This window comes from Leptodactylus fuscus, chromosome 5 (assembly GCF_031893055.1).
Source record: "Leptodactylus fuscus isolate aLepFus1 chromosome 5, aLepFus1.hap2, whole genome shotgun sequence".
Classification (NCBI taxonomy): domain Eukaryota; kingdom Metazoa; phylum Chordata; class Amphibia; order Anura; family Leptodactylidae; genus Leptodactylus; species Leptodactylus fuscus.
Genome location: NC_134269.1, coordinates 129,230,009 through 129,253,732, shown reverse-complemented (window position 1 = coordinate 129,253,732; position 23,724 = coordinate 129,230,009). Strand labels below are relative to the sequence as shown.

The 23,724-nt window shown below is 44.1% G+C and overlaps 1 protein-coding gene across 2 annotated transcripts in view; it reads right to left on the bottom strand.

Annotated features, from left to right (window-relative positions):
- Nucleotides 1-23,724, bottom strand: part of TSPAN12 (tetraspanin 12) — a 91,771-nt gene that overhangs the window by 45,111 nt on the left and 22,936 nt on the right. For both annotated transcript variants that reach the window (XM_075274282.1, XM_075274283.1), the window contains exon 4: nucleotides 19,578-19,713. In XM_075274282.1, coding sequence (XP_075130383.1) covers nucleotides 19,578-19,713 — 136 coding nt within the window. The remainder of the gene's footprint in view (nucleotides 1-19,577; nucleotides 19,714-23,724) is intronic.

Below are 23,724 nucleotides of genomic sequence, written 5' to 3'. Positions count from 1 at the left end.
ATTTTTAACATGCACATTTGCACTCTGAGCTAATTTATGTAGAAGAATAAAAGGAGACTTCGACCTCACTTAAGAGCAGATGGCAGAAAAAAAATTTGAAGATTATTGTCTTAATGTATCTTGTCAATGTTAAATCACTTGTATGCAGTTACTGGCTATACATAATACATGGTATGCATATGACATTTTAATTTTATCTCATCTCCCTCATTTACATCACATGATGGGCATCCTCATCTAACATCTTTCTTAATGTTCTCTCCACCATATCCTTTCAATAAGTCGGTGTTATTTAAAAAGTGAATTATTTTCTAACATGCTGAAAGCTAAATTATTAATGTGCGGCATATACAGCACACAGACGGTTCCCCTTTATTGAAAACAAATGCGCTTAGAAGGGTAAAGGCCATGTTTCATATTTGGCAATGCCATTTGCTAAGTGGAAGCAGATCACTTCTTATTTAGGATGCTTGTATATGAATAGTCTCCACAGGACAAGGTTATCAGTGGGTACTATTGATTAAAATTGTTAGGCTATACTCAATGATTCACTTCTCTGCTCTTTTCCTCCTTTCGACTCAATATGACATTTCAGAATTCAAAGATGTGCAGAGCTGTAATTGCAGTCTCAGAGAGACATAGATAATTCCAAGCAAGACACAGATTTTCCTTTGGCACCAATTTATCAAGCTCCCCATGGTAAGATTGACCACGCAACATGGTATTAATTAACTATTTCTGGGGACTTTATGACAGTACTGCTTCATTTATAACAATTTTACTCATCTCCCTGAATATATACCATTCATATTAAAGAGCAACATTATAAAGTATTACATTTGCCTAGAGGACTGAAATCAGAAAAATGCTGTTTTTTCTCTCTGAAATTATCGCAAGGCCACATAATAGTTGTATTCTTATTAGAGATGAGCGAACACTAAAATGTTCGAGGTTCGAAATTCGATTCGAACAGCCGCTCAATGTTCGTGTGTTCGAATGGGTTTCGAACCCCATTATAGTCTATGGGGAACAGATACTCGTTAAGGGGGAAACCCAAATCCGTGTCTGGAGGGTCACCAAGTCCACTATGACACCCCAGGAAATGATGCCAACACCTCTGGAATGACACTGGGACAGCAGGGGAAGCATGTCTGGGGGCATCTAACACACCAAAGACCCTCTATTACCCCAACATCACAGCCTAACAACTACACACTTTACACACTCAATACCACATCTCTGACAGTAGGAAAACACCTTGAAACATGTGTATTTGGCACTTGCAGTGAGGAGAGCTTGTCACCAGCAGTGAATTTGGCCCTTGTAGTAAGTTGAGGTTGGCACCAACATTTGTTTTGAAAATCAGGGTGGATTGAGCCTCTAACCAGCAGAGTTTGGGCAAATTCATGGTGGAGGGAGCCTCTAACCAGCCCAGTGTGGGCAAATTCATGGTGGAGGGAGCCTCTAAAAAACCCAGTTTGGACCAATTCATGGTGGAGGGAGCCTCTAACCAGCCCAGTTTGGGCAAATTCATGGTGGAGGGAGCCTCTAACCAGCCCAGTTTGGGCAAATTCATGGTGGAGGGAGCCTCTAAAAAACCCAGTTTGGACCAATTCATGGTGGAGGGAGCCTCTAACCAGCCCAGTTTGGGCAAATTCATGGTGGAGGGAGCCTCTAACCAGCCCAGTTTGGACCAATTAATGGTGGAGGGAGCCTCTAACCAGCCCAGTTTGGACCAATTAATGGTGGAGGGAGCCTCTAACCAGCCCAGTTTGGACCAATTAATGGTGGAGGGAGCCTCTAACCAGCCCAGTTTGGACCAATTAATGGTGGAGGGAGCCTCTAACCACCCCAGTTTGGACCAATTCATGGTGGAGGGAGCCTCTAAACAGCCAAGTTTGGACCAATTCATGGTGGAGGGAGCCTCTAAACAGCCAAGTTTGGACCAATTCATGGTGGAGGGAGCCTCTAAAAACCCCAGTTTGGACCAATTCATGGTGGAGGGAGCCTCTAACCAGCCCAGTTTGGGCAAATTCATGGTGGAGGGAGCCTCTAAACAGCCCAGTTTGGGCAAATTCATGGTGGAGGGAGCCTCTAACCAGCCCAGTTTGGACCAATTAATGGTGGAGGGAGCCGCTAAACAGCCCAGTTTGGGCAAATTCATGGTGGAGGGAGCCTCTAAACAGCCCAGTTTGGACCAATTCATGGTGGAGGGAGCCTCTAAACAGCCCAGTTTGGGCAAATTCATGGTGGAGGGAGCCTCTAACCAGCCCAGTTTGGACCAATTAATGGTGGAGGGAGCCTCTAAACAGCCAAGTTTTGGGAAATTCATGGTGGAGGGAGCCTCTAACCAGCCCAGTTTGGACCAATTCATGGTGGAGGGAGCCTCTAAACAGCCCAGTTTGGGCAAATTCATGGTGGAGGGAGCCTCTAAAAAACCCAGTTTGGACCAATTCATGGTGGAGGGAGCCTCTAACCAGCCCAGTTTGGACCAATTAATGGTGGAGGGAGCCTCTAAACAGCCAAGTTTGGACCAATTCATGGTGGAGGGAGCCTCTAAAAACCCCAGTTTGGACCAATTCATGGTGGAGGGAGCCTCTAACCAGCCCAGTTTGGGCAAATTCATGGTGGAGGGAGCCTCTAAACAGCCCAGTTTGGGCAAATTCATGGTGGAGGGAGCCTCTAACCAGCCCAGTTTGGACCAATTAATGGTGGAGGGAGCCGCTAAACAGCCCAGTTTGGACCAATTCATGGTGGAGGGAGCCTCTAAAAACCCCAGTTTGGACCAATTCATGGTGGAGGGAGCCTCTAAAAAACCCAGTTTGGACCAATTCATGGTGGAGGGAGCCTCTAACCAGCCCAGTTTGGACCAATTAATGGTGGAGGGAGCCTCTAACCACCCCAGTTTGGACCAATTCATGGTGGAGGGAGCCTCTAAACAGCCAAGTTTGGACCAATTCATGGTGGAGGGAGCCTCTAAAAACCCCAGTTTGGACCAATTCATGGTGGAGGGAGCCTCTAACCAGCCCAGTTTGGGCAAATTCATGGTGGAGGGAGCCTCTAAACAGCCCAGTTTGGGCAAATTCATGGTGGAGGGAGCCTCTAACCAGCCCAGTTTGGACCAATTAATGGTGGAGGGAGCCGCTAAACAGCCCAGTTTGGGCAAATTCATGGTGGAGGGAGCCTCTAAACAGCCCAGTTTGGACCAATTCATGGTGGAGGGAGCCTCTAAAAAACCCAGTTTGGACCAATTCATGGTGGAGGGAGCCTCTAAACAGCCCAGTTTGGGCAAATTCATGGTGGAGGGAGCCTCTAAACAGCCCAGTTTGGACCAATTCATGGTGGAGGGAGCCTCTAAACAGCCCAGTTTGGGCAAATTCATGGTGGAGGGAGCCTCTAAAAAACCCAGTTTGGACCAATTCATGGTGGAGGGAGCCTCTAACCAGCCCAGTTTGGACCAATTAATGGTGGAGGGAGCCTCTAAACAGCCAAGTTTGGACCAATTCATGGTGGAGGGAGCCTCTAAAAACCCCAGTTTGGACCAATTCATGGTGGAGGGAGCCTCTAACCAGCCCAGTTTGGGCAAATTCATGGTGGAGGGAGCCTCTAAAAAACCCAGTTTGGACCAATTCATGGTGGAGAGAGCCTCTAACCAGCCCAGTTTGGACCAATTAATGGTGGAGGGAGCCTCTAAACAGCCAAGTTTGGACCACTTCATGGTGGAGGGAGCCTCTAAAAAACCCAGTTTGGACCAATTCATGGTGGAGGGAGCCTCTAACCAGCCCAGTTTGGACCAATTCATGGTGGAGGGAGCCTCTAAACAGCCCAGTTTGGGCAAATTCATGGTGGAGGGAGCCTCTAAAAACCCCCAGTTTGGACCAATTCATGGTGGAGGGAGCCTCTAAAAACCCCAGTTTGGACCAATTCATGGTGGAGGGAGCCTCTAAAAACCCCAGTTTGGACCAATTCATGGTGGAGGGAGCCGCTAAACAGCCCAGTTTGGACCAATTCATGGTGGAGGGAGCCTCTAACCAGCAGAGTTGGTGGAAATCAGGGTGGAGGGAGCCTCTAACCAGCAGAGTTGGGGGAAATCAGGGTGGAGGGAGCCTAGTATTAGCAGAATTGTGCAACGCTTATGGTGGATGAGTATGAGGATGCGGAGGAATTGGAGAGGTTGAGTACAGACATGGAGTTTCATGTTGGGGTGCTTTACACAGGTGGGCACAAAAATGACGGCTCTACCCAGTGGTGGTTCATTTTTATCAAAGTGAGCCGGTCGGCACTCTCAGCTGACAGACGGGTGCGCTTGTCAGTGATGATGCCACCGGCTGCACTGAACACCCTCTCAGATAGGACGCTGGCGGCAGGACAGGACAGCACCTCCAAGGCATATAGGGCAAGTTCAAGCCACAGGTCCAACTTCGACACCCAATACGTGTAGGGCGCAGAGGGGTCGGAGAGGACAGGGCTGTGGTCGGAAAGGTATTCCCGCAACATGCGCCTATACTTCTCACGCCTGGTGACACTAGGACCCTCCGTGGCGGCACTTTGGCGAGGGGGTGCCATCAAGGTGTCCCAGACCTTAGACAGTGTGCCCCTCGTTTGTGTGGACCGGTGAGAACTTGGTTGCCTACTGGAGGAACTGCCCTCCCTGCCGCCAACGTCACATGCTGGAAACATCTCCATCATATTCTGCACCAATTGCCTGTGGCAAGCATTGATGCGATTGGCCCTCCCCTCTACCGGAATAAAAGACGAGATGTTGTTTTTATACCGGGGGTCAAGGATAGCAAAGATCCAGTACTGGTTGTCCTCCATGATTTTGACAATACGCTTGTCGGTTGTAAAGCACCCCAACATGAACTCTGCCATGTCTGCCACAGTGTTAGTTGGCATGACTCCTCTGGTCCCACCGGAAAGTTCAATCTCCATTTCCTCCTCATCCTCCATGTCTACCCATCCGCGCTGCAACAATGGGACGATTCGAAGTTGCCCGGAAGCCTCCTGTATCACCATCACATCATCGGACAACTCTTCTTCCTCCTCCTCCTCCTCCTCCTCCTCCTCCTCCTCCATTAAACGCAGTGAAGCGGACAGATGTGTGGACCTACTCTCCAGCTGTGACGGATCGGATGCTATCCCTAACTCCTCTGTGTGATCTGAGTTATCCCTGATGTCAATCAGGGATTCTCTCAGAACACACAAGAGCGGGATTGTAAGGCTCACCATCGCATCCTCAGAGCTCACCCTCCTTGTGGACTCCTCAAAGACCCGTAGGATGTCACAAAGGTCTCTCATCCATGGCCACTCATGGATGTGAAACTGAGGCAGCTGACTTTGTGGCACCCTAGGGTTTTGTAGCTGGTATTCCATCAAAGGTCTCTGCTGCTCAACCACTCTATTCAACATCTGAAACGTTGAGTTCCAGCGTGTGGGGACGTCGCACAAAAGCCGGTGTTGTGGCACATGCAGGCGTTGCTGGAGAGATTTTAAGCTAGCAGCGGCTACTGTCGACTTGCGAAAGTGGGCGCACATGCGCCGCACTTTCACCAGTAGCTCTGGAACATTGGGGTAGCTCTTTAGGAAACGTTGCACCACTAGGTTGAAGACGTGGGCCAGGCATGGAACATGTTGGAGTCCGGCAAGCTCCAGAGCTGCTACCAGGTTCCGGCCGTTATCACAAACGACCATGCCTGGGCCCAGGTGCAGCGGCTCAAACCATATTGCCGTCTCATCGAGGAGGGCATCCCTCACCTCGGAGGCAGTGTGCTGTCTGTCCCCCAAGCTGATCAGCTTCAGCACAGCCTGCTGACGTCTACCAACGCCAGTGCTGCAACGTTTCCAACTCGTAGCTGGGGTCAATCTAACAGCGGAGGAGGAGGCGGTGGCGGAGGAGGAGGCGGTGGCGGAGGAGGAGGCGGTAGAGGAGGAGGAGGAGGGGGGTGTTCTTCTCGTGTCCCTGCCAGGAATGTTAGGCGGGGAGACGAGGTACACCGGGCCAGTTTGGGAAGCAGTCCCAGCCTCAACTACATTCACCCAGTGTGCCGTCAGTGAAATGTAGCGTCCCTGTCCGCATGCACTTGTCCACACGTCGGTGGTCAAGTGGACCTTTGTGCAAAGCGCGGAACTAAGGGCCCGCCTGATGTTGAGTGACACGTGCTGGTGCAAGGCGGGGACGGCACACCGGGAGAAGTAGTGACGGCTAGGGACGGCATAGCGAGGTGCCGCAGTTGCCATCAGGTCCAGGAAGGCGGGAGTTTCAACAAGCCGGAACGCCAACATCTCCTGGGCCAGCAGTTTAGCGATGTTGGCGTTCAAGGCTTGCGCGTGTGGGTGGTTAGCAGTGTATTTCTGCCGCCGCTCCAATGTCTGAGAGATGGTGGGTTGTTGTAAAGAAACGCCTGATGGTGCCTTTGATGGTGCAGGAGAAGGAGATAAGACAGGACCAGGGGAGGATGAGGTAGAAGTCAACAAAGTGGCGGAGGCAGATGAAGTGGTGTCCTGGCTCGTCCTCTGGAGTGCATCGCCAGCACAGTCAGCAGTGGCAGTGGCAGAGGCAGAGGCAGTGGCAGAGGCAGTGGCAGTGGCGTGAACGGCAGGCGGCCTTTGTCCTGCCGTTGCTGCCTGCCACTGATTCCAGTGCTTGGATTCCAAATGACGGCGCATTGAAGTGGTGGACAGGTTGCTCTTCTCAGAGCCCCTAATCAATTTCGAGAGGCAAATTGTGCAGACAACACTATATCTGTCCTCGGCGCATTCCTTGAAAAAACTCCACACCTTCGAGAAACGTGCCCTCGAGGTGGGAGTTTTTCGGGGCTGGGTACGAACTGGAACATCTTGGGAGATTCCGGGTGTGGCCTGGCTTCGCCTAAGCTGCTGACCTCTGCCTCTGCCTCTAGCTACCCTTTTTGGTGCTGCACCTGCCTCAACATCCACACTACTTTCCCCGCTTGACATCCCCCCTGTCCAGGTCGGGTCAGTGTCCTCATCATCCACCACTTCCTCTTCCAACTCCTGTCTCATCTCCTCCTCCCGCACAATGCGCCGGTCAACTGGATGCCCTGACGGCAACTGCGTCACATCATCGTCGATGAGGGTGGGTTGCTGGTCATCCACCACCAAATCGAACGGAGATGGAGGAGACTCTAGTGTTTGAGCATCTGGACACAGATGCTCCTCTGTTAGGTTCGTGGAATCGTGACGTGGAGAGGCAGGTTGAGGGACAATGAAAGGAGCGGAGAACAGCTCTGGGGAGCAGGGACAGTTTGGGTTATTGTTCTGTAAAGCTTCGGAATTTTGGGAGGAAGGAAGACAAGACTGTTGGGTAATAGGAGGAGAGGAGGCAGAGTCTGACTGGCTGCTGGACAATGTGCTGTAAGCGTTCTCTGACAGCCATTGCAAGACCTGTTCCTGGTTCTCGGGCCTACTAAGGTTTGTACCCTGCAGTTTAGTTAATGTGGCAAGCAACCCTGGCACTGTGGAGTGGCGCAATGCTTGCTGCCCCACAGGAGTAGGCACGGGACGCCCTGTGGCTTCACTGCTACCTTGCTCCCCAGAACCATTCCCCCGACCTCGCCCACGGCCTCGTCCACGTCCCTTTCCGGGAGCCTTGCGCATTTTGAATTCCTAGTTAGAAATTGGCACTGTATACCAGTAGTAAAAATTGTGGGTGCACGTAACCCCAATATATTCTTTGAATTACCAGTCAGAAACTGGCACTATATGGCAGTAGCAAGAAATGAGGGTATTTGTATTCCCAATATATTCTTTGAATTCCCAGTCAGACACTGGCACTATATGGCAGTAGCAAGAAATGAGGGTATTTGTATTCCCAATATATTCTTTGAATTCCCAGTCAGACAATGGCACTGTATACCAGTAGTAAAAATTGTCGGTGCACGTAACCACAATATATTCTTTGAATTACCAGTCAGAAACTGGCACTATATGGCAGTAGCAAGAAATGAGGGTATTTGTATTCCCAATATATTCTTTGAATTCCCAGTCAGACAATGGCACTGTATACCAGTAGTAAAAATTGTGGGTGCACGTAACCCCAATATATTCTTTGAATTACCAGTCAGAAACTGGCACTATATGGCAGTAGCAAGAAATGAGGGTATTTATAACCCCAATATATTCTTTGAATTCCCAGTCAGACAATGGCACTGTATACCAGTAGTAAAAATTGTGGGTGCACGTAACCCCAATATATTCTTTGAATTCCCAGTCAGACACTGGCACTATATGGCAGTAGCAAGAAATGAGGGTATTTGTATTCCCAATATATTCTTTGAATTCCCAGTCAGACAATGGCACTGTATACCAGTAGTAAAAATTGTGGGTGCACGTAACCCCAATATATTCTTTGAATTCCCAGTCAGACACTGGCACTATATGGCAGTAGCAAGAAATGAGGGTATTTGTATTCCCAATATATTCTTTGAATTCCCAGTCAGACAATGGCACTGTATACCAGTAGTAAAAATTGTGGGTGCACGTAACCCCAATATATTCTTTGAATTCCCAGTCAGACACTGGCACTATATGGCAGTAGCAAGAAATGAGGGTATTTGTATTCCCAATATATTCTTTGAATTCCCAGTCAGACAATGGCACTGTATACCAGTAGTAAAAATTGTGGGTGCACGTAACCCCAATATATTCTTTGAATTACCAGTCAGAAACTGGCACTATATGGCAGTAGCAAGAAATGAGGGTATTTGTATTCCCAATATATTCTTTGAATTCCCAGTCAGACAATGGCACTGTATACCAGTAGTAAAAATTGTGGGTGCACGTAACCCCAATATATTCTTTGAATTCCCAGTCAGACACTGGCACTATATGGCAGTAGCAAGAAATGAGGGTATTTGTATTCCCAATATACTCTTTGAATTCCCAGTCAGACAATGGCACTGTATACCAGTAGTAAAAATTGTGGGTGCACGTAACCCCAATATATTCTTTGAATTACCAGTCAGAAACTGGCACTATATGGCAGTAGCAAGAAATGAGGGTATTTATAACCCCAATATATTCTTTGAATTCCCAGTCAGACAATGGCACTGTATACCAGTAGTAAAAATTGTGGGTGCACGTAACCCCAATATATTCTTTGAATTCCCAGTCAGACACTGGCACTATATGGCAGTAGCAAGAAATGAGGGTATTTGTATTCCCAATATACTCTTTGAATTCCCAGTCAGACAATGGCACTGTATACCAGTAGTAAAAATTATGGGTGCACGTAACCCCAATATATTCTTTGAATTACCAGTCAGAAACTGGCACTATATGGCAGTAGCAAGAAATGAGGGTATTTGTATTCCCAATATATTCTTTGAATTCCCAGTCAGACAATGGCACTGTATACCAGTAGTAAAAATTGTGGGTGCACGTAACCCCAATATATTCTTTGAATTCCCAGTCAGACACTGGCACTATATGGCAGTAGCAAGAAATGAGGGTATTTGTATTCCCAATATATTCTTTGAATTCCCAGTCAGACAATGGCACTGTATACCAGTAGTAAAAATTGTGGGCGCACGTAACCCCAATATATTCTTTGAATTCCCAGTCAGACACTGGCATTATATGGCAGTAGCAAGAAATGAGGGTATTTGTATTCCCAATATATTCTTTGAATTCCCAGTCAGACAATGGCACTGTATACCAGTAGTAAAAATTGTGGGTGCACGTAACCCCAATATATTCTTTGAATTACCAGTCAGAAACTGGCACTATATGGCAGTAGCAAGAAATGAGGGTATTTGTATTCCCAATATATTCTTTGAATTCCCAGTCAGACAATGGCACTGTATACCAGTAGTAAAAATTGTGGGTGCACGTAACCCCAATATATTCTTTGAATTCCCAGTCAGACACTGGCACTATATGGCAGTAGCAAGAAATGAGGGTATTTGTATTCCCAATATACTCTTTGAATTCCCAGTCAGACAATGGCACTGTATACCAGTAGTAAAAATTGTGGGTGCACGTAACCCCAATATATTCTTTGAATTACCAGTCAGAAACTGGCACTATATGGCAGTAGCAAGAAATGAGGGTATTTATAACCCCAATATATTCTTTGAATTCCCAGTCAGACAATGGCACTGTATACCAGTAGTAAAAATTGTGGGTGCACGTAACCCCAATATATTCTTTGAATTCCCAGTCAGACACTGGCACTATATGGCAGTAGCAAGAAATGAGGGTATTTGTATTCCCAATATACTCTTTGAATTCCCAGTCAGACAATGGCACTGTATACCAGTAGTAAAAATTGTGGGTGCACGTAACCCCAATATATTCTTTGAATTACCAGTCAGAAACTGGCACTATATGGCAGTAGCAAGAAATGAGGGTATTTGTATTCCCAATATATTCTTTGAATTCCCAGTCAGACAATGGCACTGTATACCAGTAGTAAAAATTGTGGGTGCACGTAACCCCAATATATTCTTTGAATTCCCAGTCAGACACTGGCACTATATGGCAGTAGCAAGAAATGAGGGTATTTGTATTCCCAATATATTCTTTGAATTCCCAGTCAGACAATGGCACTGTATACCAGTAGTAAAAATTGTGGGTGCACGTAACCCCAATATATTCTTTGAATTCCCAGTCAGACACTGGCACTATATGGCAGTAGCAAGAAATGAGGGTATTTGTATTCCCAATATATTCTTTGAATTCCCAGTCAGACAATGGCACTGTATACCAGTAGTAAAAATTGTGGGTGCACGTAACCCCAATATATTCTTTGAATTACCAGTCAGACACTGGCACTATATGGCAGTAGCAAGAAATGAGGGTATTTGTATTCCCAATATATTCTTTGAATTCCCAGTCAGACAATGGCACTGTATACCAGTAGTAAAAATTGTGGGTGCACGTAACCCCAATATATTCTTTGAATTCCCAGTCAGACACTGGCACTATATGGCAGTAGCAAGAAATGAGGGTATTTGTATTCCCAATATATTCTTTGAATTCCCAGTCAGACAATGGCACTGTATACCAGTAGTAAAAATTGTGGGTGCACGTAACCCCAATATATTCTTTGAATTACCAGTCAGACACTGGCACTATATGGCAGTAGCAAGAAATGAGGGTATTTGTATTCCCAATATATTCTTTGAATTCCCAGTCAGACAATGGCACTGTATACCAGTAGTAAAAATTGTGGGTGCACGTAACCCCAATATATTCTTTGAATTCCCAGTCAGACACTGGCACTATATGGCAGTAGCAAGAAATGAGGGTATTTGTATTCCCAATATATTCTTTGAATTCCCAGTCAGACAATGGCACTGTATACCAGTAGTAAAAATTGTGGGTGCACGTAACCCCAATATATTCTTTGAATTCCCAGTCAGACACTGGCACTATATGGCAGTAGCAAGAAATGAGGGTATTTGTATTCCCAATATATTCTTTGAATTCCCAGTCAGACAATGGCACTGTATACCAGTAGTAAAAATTGTGGGTGCACGTAACCCCAATATATTCTTTGAATTCCCAGTCAGACACTGGCACTATATGGCAGTAGCAAGAAATGAGGGTATTTGTATTCCCAATATATTCTTTGAATTCCCAGTCAGACAATGGCACTGTATACCAGTAGTAAAAATTGTGGGTGCACGTAACCCCAATATATTCTTTGAATTACCAGTCAGACACTGGCACTATATGGCAGTAGCAAGAAATGAGGGTATTTGTATTCCCAATATATTCTTTGAATTCCCAGTCAGACAATGGCACTGTATACCAGTAGTAAAAATTGTGGGTGCACGTAACCCCAATATATTCTTTGAATTCCCAGTCAGACACTGGCACTATATGGCAGTAGCAAGAAATGAGGGTATTTGTATTCCCAATATATTCTTTGAATTCCCAGTCAGACAATGGCACTGTATACCAGTAGTAAAAATTGTGGGTGCACGTAACCCCAATATATTCTTTGAATTACCAGTCAGACACTGGCACTATATGGCAGTAGCAAGAAATGAGGGTATTTGTATTCCCAATATATTCTTTGAATTCCCAGTCAGACAATGGCACTGTATACCAGTAGTAAAAATTGTGGGTGCACGTAGCCCCAATATATTCTTTGAATTCCCAGTCAGACACTGGCACTATATGGCAGTAGCAAGAAATGAGGGTATTTGTATTCCCAATATATTCTTTGAATTCCCAGTCAGACAATGGCACTGTATACCAGTAGTAAAAATTGTGGGTGCACGTAACCCCAATATATTCTTTGAATTACCAGTCAGAAACTGGCACTATATGGCAGTAGCAAGAAATGAGGGTATTTGTATTCCCAATATATTCTTTGAATTCCCAGTCAGACAATGGCACTGTATACCAGTAGTAAAAATTGTGGGTGCACGTAACTCCAATATATTCTTTGAATTCCCAGTCAGACACTGGCACTATATGGCAGTAGCAAGAAATGAGGGTATTTGTATTCCCAATATATTCTTTGAATTCCCAGTCAGACAATGGCACTGTATACCAGTAGTAAAAATTGTGGGTGCACGTAACCCCAATATATTCTTTGAATTCCCAGTCAGACACTGGCACTATATGGCAGTAGCAAGAAATGAGGGTATTTGTATTCCCAATATATTCTTTGAATTCCCAGTCAGACAATGGCACTGTATACCAGTAGTAAAAATTGTGGGTGCACGTAACCCCAATATATTCTTTGAATTCCCAGTCAGACACTGGCACTATATGGCAGTAGCAAGAAATGAGGGTATTTGTATTCCCAATATATTCTTTGAATTCCCAGTCAGACAATGGCACTGTATACCAGTAGTAAAAATTGTGGGTGTATATAGCCCCAATTCTATTGCTAGGGGACTTGCAGGGTATTTCTGGGGTGAAGGTGGGGGGGCACACCGTTGGAACGGGTATCGGGGTATATATCGGGTATACGGGAATACACTGACAGTGTATTCCATTCAGGATCCTGGGAAAGCTGGGTTGCGGCGATTGAGCCCGTCAGTGCCACGTTACACTGACAAGCTTCTCCCTGGAATTTAGCTCTTACAAGAGCTGTTGTGGTTGTCTTCTCCTTCCTATCCTAGCCTGTCCCTGCCTACCCAGAATCTAAGCCCTAGCTAGCTGGACGGAAACCTCCGTCCTCGGTGAATTGCAAGCTCAGAATGACGCGAACCTGGGCGGCGCTGTTCTTTTAAATTAGAGGTCACATGTTTTCGGCAGCCAATGGGTTTTGCCTACTTTTCTCAACGTCACCGGTGTCGTAGTTCCTGTCCCACCTACCCTGCGCTGTTATTGGAGCAAAAAAGGCGCCAGGGAAGGTGGGAGGGGAATCGAGTAATGGCGCACTTTACCACGCGGTGTTCGATTCGATTCGAACATGCCGAACAGCCTAATATCCGATCGAACATGAGTTCGATAGAACACTGTTCGCTCATCTCTAATTCTTATATAAGAGAAGTACATATACCCATATGGATACATCTGTAGATCTGATATATGCATATTGAGATACTAAATATACTAAAGTCTATTATTCCGAACATCTATACGACGGAGTAGAATTAATTTACTTATTCCATCCAAAAGCTAAGGTATCGGTCTATTTATGTATACTAAATGGATAAAAGTATTGGAACAACCGCTGTGGAGGCCAGGGGAGGTGTAAAATATTATTATTATTATTATTATAATCCATACATAAATACTCCATGTGATAGTTGAGACCAGCGGTCACAGTGGGCACAGGACCCACAGCAACGAGGTCCTGGAATGTACCAGAACAGACAATGGCAGCAGACAATGGAGTGCAAGGGACAGGTGAGCATGCTTTTTTATCTTACACCTCCTCTGGCTGTTCTTATTCCTGGCAACCCCTTTAAATAAGTGAATGAGAAAAAAAATTATTTGGTATTGTCATGTCCAACGACCCTTCCTTAGAAACTAATGCATTTTTTTACCTCATCCACAAAAGAACGGAAGAAAAGCGATCTAAAAGTCACCTGTACCACAAAATGGTAGTAAAAGAAATACAGCCAGTATAAAAGTAAATGTGCAGCAAACTCTGCATCTAATTATTAATACAATACCAATAATTGTACAATATAATTTTAATTAATTCAGCATTTTATTTGAAACCTGAGTGGGAGTCAGCAACTTTTTTTCCAAATCTGAATTAAAAATTTTTGCTGCATATTTTGCTGAGACTTAGCCAAGAGTGGCTACAAAAAGAATGGGAAATATATAGGAAGCATCTACATTTTGCTCAATCAATTCCTGGCTTTGGCTCAAAAAACTGCAGCAAAGTCTGCAACAATTTAACTAATATTGCCAGTGCCTTTTATCCCAGGTTTCCAGCACTCCTTGAAAGTGCAAACACAAACTGAACATACTGCTTGGTAAAATAAGTCAGAACACAAAGTATACTGTACAAATTGATATCCTGGAAGCGCAGACACCAGATAAAAGACAGTAATGCATTAGAATTACTACTTGTTATATCCACCTAAATGTGGTGGAAAACGGCTAATTGTGTTGTTTATAAAGTGAAAATACAATGTGCTAGTAATGGTTAATTATACCTGCCGGGGATCAATACCGATCCACTAACAGAATTCTAGCTAAATCTCATCACTGGATGTTTTTTTTTTCTTTGTTTTGTTTTTTTCTTTTATTTCAAAATGCAATTGTGTTTGTCCGTTCCACTTCTCTTTCATTTGAATGGGAGGCCGGGATAATGGCATTTGATGCAGGCAGGTGTTGTCCTTGCTTCAGTATACAGATTCTATTTCCCAGGGAGACAGGTTTCATTTCATTATACCACAAGCTTATTATAATGCTCTGATTAGGACGTACTGGAAAGCCTGCAAAGCCGGTTTATCTCTAGGCAAGTCTGCAGGTTGTGCTTGTAGACACCAAGAATTATATGCAGCAAAACAGATTCATTGCCCTATGGAAAATATGGCCTCAAAGCTTCTCAAATCCCATCTAAGCAGAAAATAAAGATTGTCATGGATCTATGTTAACTAGGTGAGAGTCTTATGAGACAAAAGGATATACATGTGTCTAAGGAAAGAAGAGTAACACACTTCACTCTGGTAATATTGTACTACAATGTATATAGAAAGAGGCAATGGAGCTAGCTCCACTACAACTCCATATAAACAGTGTGACGTCCTGCTAAAACATGCTCGTACATTGGAACTAAGGCCCAGTTCACATCTGCTTTAGAGCCATTCCATTCTCCTATCTGCATCAAATATGTGGAGAGAAGAGTCCTGCAAGCACTTTCCTCTTACATTTTATTGTGTGGAAACCACACGGACTCCATTATAATTGGGTCCGCTGGTTTCCTTAGGTAACTGCTTTTTTATGCGGATATGTTTCAGTTTGGGAGGTACCTAAGCGGACCGAATGCAGATGTGAACCGGGCCTTAGCCAAAGAGAAAGTTGAGTGCAGGCGTCCGATTTCCCTATACAAAGATAAGGAGGCAGTAAAAAGCTACATTAGGTAAATATCAAGCAATCTAATGTTGGCCCATATAATGTGTATGAGGGTCACTGGGTTCTTTCCCCAATAGCAGGTGTTAGGCTGGTCTTACACGACCGTAGTGATGTTTGCGGTCCACAATTTGCTGATCAGCAACACTTTATTACACTCCAAAAAGTCATTCCGCAGACGTCCGTGCCCAGCTGCACGCGCCCATAGAGTTCTATGGGACAGTCCGTGCTGTGCCGTGAATTCACGGCCTCTGCGGACCTGCGCTATTCAGTGTGGACCTCGGTCATGGCACGGCACAGCACACCAGCTGCACGCGCCCATAGAGTTCTATGGGAAAGTCCGTGCTGTGCCGTGAATTCACGGCCTCTGCGGACCTGCGCTATTCAGTGTGGACCTCGGTCATGGCACGGCACAGCACACCATGGGTAAAATATCCGGTGGTGTAAGAGGCCGTACTGAATACAATGTGTCCGTAAATGGTCTGCAATCGAGAACCCACAATTGCGGACCATTTGCGGACTAAACTTACTGTCGTGTAAGACCAGCCTTAGGGATGTTGGATTAAAATACGAGTAATACTTTGTTCATCTGGCTTAATCCTATTATTCCATATATGAGAGAGATAAATATATATATATTATAATACTGTATATATATATATATATATATATATATATATATATATATATATATATACACAGTATTATAATGATAATGAAGAAGATTAAGTTTTTCATTTACATTTCCCTTTTTTAAGCAATTCCTGGCTTTGGTTTACAAAAATAAACTTGAAACTGCATTGAAAACTGCATGTGTGATTCCAGCCTAATACACAAACAATAGCTGTAAATCTGTTAATTTACTGAAATCGAATAACCTGTAATCTTAGGAACTACAGGGCATCTATAAAGCAACTATAGAGCATCAGGGAACATAAACACTTCATACAGGCTTATACACAAGATGAGGAAGGCTCCTCGTTCCTTCCTTCAGGAGAAGGAAGCCAGATAACACAAAATATAAATGAGTTCTTATCTTCTCACAATAAACTAATTTAATGATGCGTCTGGGCAAAGGTCACAGAAACCCAGTGAAGGAAGCTTAACACAGCTGCCTAATCTCTGTTCTGCAGGATGACATTTGCTAACTCTAAAACTCCAGTTAATCTCACTGTAATGCACAGAAAATAACCATCTCCTGTTCTGTTCCAAGTTGTCTGGCTTTTTCCGCATGGCTGAGACATGACATGAAACTTCATATAATCTATGCAAGATACATATTTTATCTCTTTTGACACTAATGTTGGCACTGGTTTGCTTTTCTGTTCCCCATGTTCCCTTTCATTCCAATTTAATGATAATAATCCTAAACTGGATATCCTGCTTGAAAATGGCATTACTTGTATGCAGTACTTGCCTGCTTTTCACTTCACAGTGTTTGCAGGTTGTGCCAACCAGCCTTGTCTAATAGAAATCTCAGGTAGTCTACAATCCACCCCCTGTATTGTTATTGGTTCACACTTCTGCCCTGTTCTGACATGATACTCTAGTTGTGCAGGTTTAGATTTCCTGTTTTTTACTTAAAGAGGGCCTTTCATTGATTTGGGCACAGGCAGTTCTATATACTGCTAGAAAGCCAACAGTGTGCTGGCTCTTTACAGTCGGAAGGGTGTTCCTGACAGTCTGTCAGGCAAGTCCTTCTCCACAGCAGTGCCTATCATGCTGCACAGTGTGAGCGGGGAGGAATGCCCCCCTTCCTCTGCTCACAGTGCTTGTCCATAGGCGAGTATTATAAGGAGGGGAGGGGGCGTTCCTCCCCGCTCAAATTGTACAGAGAGATAGGTGCTGCTGTGGAGAAGGACGTACCTGACAGACTGTCAGGAATTCCCTTCTGACCGTAAAGAACTACTGTACCGGCACCGCTAGCTCTTCACCCGGGGCACAGATCGGGAAAGCTGACAGTGCGCTAAATTCAGCGCACTGTCGGCTTTCCAGCAGTATATAGAACTGCCTGTGCCCCCAACCATGAAAGGTCCTCTTTAAGCATTCTCATTATAAGTCAAAAGATAGACTAATGTAATGCATCACTTTAGCAAGAAATGTACCTGAATTCAGTTGCAAATTTCACGCCAATGGAGTACACGATATGCACATATCTATTAGTTTGTTAGAACCAATTTATATCTACTTAAAGGGGTTTTCTGGGATTTTTTCTTTTTGATGATCATTAGAATAGGCTATCAATATGTGATTGGTGGAGGGCAAACACCCAATTGTTAAGGACTGCTTTTGTTCAGGACTATACAGATTCTGGAGCCAGAATAAGCTGACTCCATACATTGTATAGTGGCCAAGCTGCACCATTGAAGCTCAGCTCCCATTCACTTCAGTCAGAGCATAAACACTGCATGGACACTATACAAAGTATGGAACCCTTTCTTTGCAGCTCACTGTATACACTGTACAGTACCAGGTAAGGCTTATTTATTGAAGGTGTGAACCTTCTTGGTGCAAATTATTAGTATAAATGTCTACAAGCCCTTTGCTAATATAACAAATAGAAAAGTGTCTAACATGTTAGGCTGGGAAATGAATCAAAAAATAAATAAAACTAAAAGTCAGTTCCATAGAATCAATTATTTCAGTTATTTTGCATCCTGTCTCACACTGCCATTGTCTAACGGATATGTCACTAACGTTATAATATCCAATCACGATTGCTGATATGTGAGTAACCATAATTCAGTGGCATTTTGTGGCATATACATAGGACACATGGCATGTAAAAAGGAGAAAGTCCTAAAATAATTGTTCATAAATTATAACCGAGATAAAATGTTCAATTTTGCTTTAGGTCATAATCAGCTAATTTTGCTAACGTACCAAGTTCATTGTAAAAAAATAATCTTGCACTTGTACTTCACTATATCACTTGAATGCTGCAGATTGAGATCTGAGCTAAATAACACAAAGAATTTTAATATGTATAAGACAGGTCTCCAGATATGGTGACCAAAATGGTTGCCAACACAACTAAGAGTTTGCAGATGGTGCCAAGACTCTTGGCTCCTGCCACCATGCTGTCTCTAAGAAAGAGAAGTGGATGAAGCATATGCAGCCCTGTTTGTTAATGCCAAACCTAAGGATCCAGATAGAGTGGTGTGGAATGGTGAAGCAAGTAGACTTTTAGCTCGCTTCTCCACCATTCAAGTCGCCACTAGTACTGCCTGCAGCTTGGCACTGGCCTGCTGCGACAAGCTGGAGATCTACAATATATAGAATTCTTGTTGCAACCAGACTTGATAAATATTACTGTGTGTGGTCACTGGAGAGTATTACACTATGTGAGGGCCTCTTGGGAACATTATATTGTGTGGGGGGCCCACCAAGGAGCATTATACAGAGTGTAGGGTGCTACTTGTAATCATTACACTATGTAGGGAGCATTATACTATGTGTGTGGCACAGAACATTAGACTGCTTAGAGGACATTGTGGAGCATTGTAGTGTGTTTGTGCCACTAGAGAGCATTCTACTGTGCGTGTGCGTGTGTGTGTGTGTGTGGGGGGGGACTTTTGGGATCATCATATTGTTGGACTAAAAGTTAATTTGGCTCCTAAATGTTTCTGTTCAGGAGCCAATGACTCCTAGGTATTTTTCAAACATTGAAAGACATTTTTCATCCATATTTTTTATTCCCCCTCCTAAATATAAAAATCATTATAGTTAGGTTTTTACTTGACCTGCAGAAATACACTAGATTCCATCACAAAAGGCTGACAACCATGGTCATTAAAAAGCTAGTGACTGAATTCTTCTAAAAGTGAATATATAACAAACTATACAACTATTTAAAAATGCAATATCAATAATTGTATAATAGAATTAAAATAATTAATCATTTTATTTTGAGGATGCAGTTGGTAACTTTTCCAACTCCAGGGAAAACTGGTTTTGACTCCAACTCCACATCCCTGGTCATAACATTACAATATGAGAGGGATTGTGTTGTAGCAACATTAGTTGATAGAAGATCAATACAAAAGTCAAAATTCACTTACCCATACAAGTAGTATTAGATTGCTCTTCACAGTTCCACAGTAACCGAGCATGCCCACAATGATAAGGAAGCAACAGACAGCAACCATCACTGGGTGGAACACAGGGAAGTAGATGAGAAGAACTGCATCCTCCACTCTAGAATTACATGTAGGATACATCTGGTTATATATAGCAATGTATTCAGAATGAAATGCTTCTTCAATCACATTATTACATTAAGGTTATTCTAAACTTTCTACAACTTTGTGTAGTTCTTTTTTCTCACGTAAAGGTTTAGTACACCTTCATATACAGCTTTTATTGCTCAGGTGCCACTAAAATAAATCATGAATGACCCTTGCAAATAGTACAGCTCCTATGCAGATATAAGTGAAACAAGCACTGTGCTGTGAGATCCTGCATTTACACTCCCTTCTGTCTGTCTTTTCATTCTTGACATGAATCTTGGGTTAAAGACAGAAGGGAGAGATGAGACATTACTTATTGGGAAGTCGGCTTGACTTTTGCATTTACAGTCCCTGCAGAAACATTTAAAGTGTAAGTGACATTTCATTGTGTAATGTGTAGGGAAAAGGGATGGTAATAACGTCTGATGGCTATATTAGAAATAGCATCTCATGTAGCTTAACTGAGTGTTCCTTAGCTATTTCCATATTCAGTATGTGATGTACATAAAGAATAGAGATAACTACATGAGGCTTCTCACAGTCTCAACTTTCCATCCTCTGCTACCTCCACAGAAAGTAGGATTTCTAAGGATTTCTACTTCCATATTGAGCACATATAGTACAGTGGAAATTTATGAAGTGCCAAATATTGAGAGTCAATAAGCAATATTACAAAGACTAGACATTAAGCGGTCTTCATACACATATGCAGTTATACTTAAGAATCAGTATACAAAACATCAAACTGCCAACTCCATTTTGGTTTGAACTCCACTCAGGATCTTCACTGAGACTCAGAGCATACACTCACTGGCCACTTTATTAGGTACACCATGCTAGTAACAGGTTGGACCCCCTTTTGCCTTCAGAACTGCCTCAATTCTTCGTGGCATAGATTCAACAAGGTGCTGGAAGTATTCCTCAGAGATTTTGGTCCATATTGGCATGATGGCATCACACAGTTGCCGCAGATTTGTCGGCTGCACATCCATGATGCGAATCTCCCGTTCCACCACATCCCAAAGATGCTCTATTGGATTGAGATCTGGTGACTGTGGAGGCCATTGGAGTACAGTGAACTCATTGTCATGTTCAAGAAACCAGTCTGAGATGATTCCAGCTTTATGACATGGCGCATTATCCTGCTGAAAGTAGCCATCAGATGTTGGGTACATTGTGGTCATAAAGGGATGGACATGGTCAGCAACAATACTCAGGTAGGCTTTGGCGTTGCAACGATGCTCAATTGGTACCAAGGGGCCCAAAGAGTGCCAAGAAAATATTCCCCACACCATGACACCACCACCACCAGCCTGAACCGTTGATACAAGGCAGGATGGATCCATGCTTTCATGTTGTTGACGCCAAATTCTGACCCTACCATCCGAATGTCGCAGCAGAAATCGAGACTCATCAGACCAGGCAACGTTTTTCCAATCTTCAATTATCCAATGTCGATGAGCTTGTGCAAATTGTAGCCTCAGTTTCCTGTTCTTAGCTGAAAGGAGTGGCACCCGGTGTGGTCTTCTGCTGCTGTAGCCCATCTGCCTCAAAGTTCGACGTACTGTGCGTTCAGAGATGCTCTTCTGGCTACCTTGGTTGTAACGGGTGGCTATTTGAGTCACTGTTGCCTTTCTATCAGCTCGAACCAGTCTGGCCATTCTCCTCTGACCTCTGGCATCAACAACGCATTTCCGCCCACAGAACTGCCGCTCACTGGATGTTTTTTCTTTTTCGGACCATTCTCTGTAAACCCTAGAGATGGTTGTGCGTGAAAATCCCAGTAGATCAGCAGTTTCTGAAATACTCAAACCAGCCCTTCTGGCACCAACAACCATGCCACGTTCAAAGGCACTCAAATCACCTTTCTTCCCCATACTGATGCTCGGTTTGAACTGCAGGAGATTGTCTTGACCATGTCTACATGCCTAAATGCACTGAGTTGCCGCCATGTGATTGGCTGATTAGAAATTAAGTGTTAACGAGCAGTTGGACAGGTGTACCTAATAAAGTGGCCGGTGAGTGTATACTGTGTGTGTTGTGGAATTCATTCAACGCAAGTGTGAATATAACCTTAAGCTAAAGCTGGTTATAGGGGTTTTCCGCACAGAAAATCTTTTTTAATATAAAGGTGTGTTAGTGCTAGTGATGGCTTAATAAATACACCCATGTACCTTTAGCAGATATTGGAGTGATTTGGGAGTGTCTCTGGCAGCTGCTGCATCCTCTGAGTTTGTTTACAAGCTATAGCTTCCTGCTGTCCAGACTTCCTGTGTAAGCTCCTGCACTAACTCCCTCTCACTCAGCCCCCCTCCTCCTCTCTCACTCCATTACAAAACTGTCTATCTCGCTATGCCTAGCCTCTCCGACCCTCACTGACTAGCAATCCCGTCCATATTATGGTCTGGGGATCCCTGACCACGGACTGGCCCCTGACTGATACTTCTCAGTCCGGTAAGGGAAAACATATATAAAAAACAATAATAAGTATGAGCAGTTTGGACTTCTAGTGTGGATACTCCTACACCCTGCCTCGCACAACTAGAAGTAGCCGTGGGCCCGACTAATTTGCTTGAATGGGCACGAGCACAGCCGGAGAAGTAGCTAACCTACAAAGGGAAATAGAGCCCCTGTCTAGCTTCACGTTTACGAAGGAGAGGCAGATACAGAACAAGCCCCTTACGGATGTCCAGACTTGGACTAACGGTGAACATGAGTAACGCAAAGCATAGGGAGAAAATAAACGTGAAACACAGAATAACTGAACTAAGCAAGGGATAGGAAAAAACTGAACTGAGTATCACACACTATAAAAAAAACCCTATCAAAAAAATTCCAAACCTCCAAACAGAAAAAATACCTAAGGCTCGCTGCGCCCGGAACACTATGTCTGGGTAGGAGCTCAACACTTAACGAACCAGTCCTGTGTGAACAGAAGCAAGAAACTGGATGGGCCGGGATGCAGATGGTAGCAGCTTCAGACAACAGACCATACTGGAGCACAGGTACAGAAGTTTAAGACTGGCATCAGATAGCATGTGCAACAGCCTTATATAGTAAAGAGAAGGCCTCGCCCATGGCCTGTCAAGTATTCAGCACTGCAGAGAACTTAACCCCTTCAGAGGCCAAGACACACCAGGCACTGATCCACCAGGCAACTCACCACGTGATCCACGCCCGAGTGCCAGAGCAGAAACAGCATATCTGGTGTGAACATTCCCCTGCCGTGCATCAGGTGATTCACGCGCTGAATGCCGTCCGGACACTACGCCTGAACCTAACAGGATAACAGGACGAGACTGCTGAGACTGGGTCATAACAGTCCATTACTAGCCCCTCCCACTTTCCTTGTCTCCCTAACTAAGCTATTCCACCTACCACCAGAAGACAGGAAGAAGGAGAGGACCCATTCCCTGGACACAGGAAGGCTTGGTAAGTATTGCAGAAGATAGGGGAGGGGGAAGAGTGATGTGACGTTCCCTTTCGGAAGTGGTGAAATGGAACATCACCAGATTATCAGAAAGTGTCCCTGGAGTGGTCACATAATATGATATGGGATATGGGGAATTATAACTTTTCTTAAATTGAAGTAAATTAGAAGTTAGGTGGGGAGGGTTTAGTTTAGGAGATGATTATCAGTTTATCCTGGACAATCCCTTTAATTATAAACCAAAATCAAAATCACGATTAGTTGAACATTATACCTTGATTACGATTAATGAATGAATATTTTAAAACACTCCCCTTTTTACAAGTCACACCATGCCACTGAATTCTCAAATATCAGAAATTCTAATAAGTCCATCAGAAAAGTCACAATAAATAGCAGAGCATACTACAGAATTTTATCAAATAAAATACCAGGCCCTGTGACAGAAACCTAACAGATCCCATTATAGTCAATGGTGCCTGGTGGAATTTATCATGTCAGGAACCCGGTAGTTTTCATTATTTTTATTTCTATGCTCCTGGGATGGAG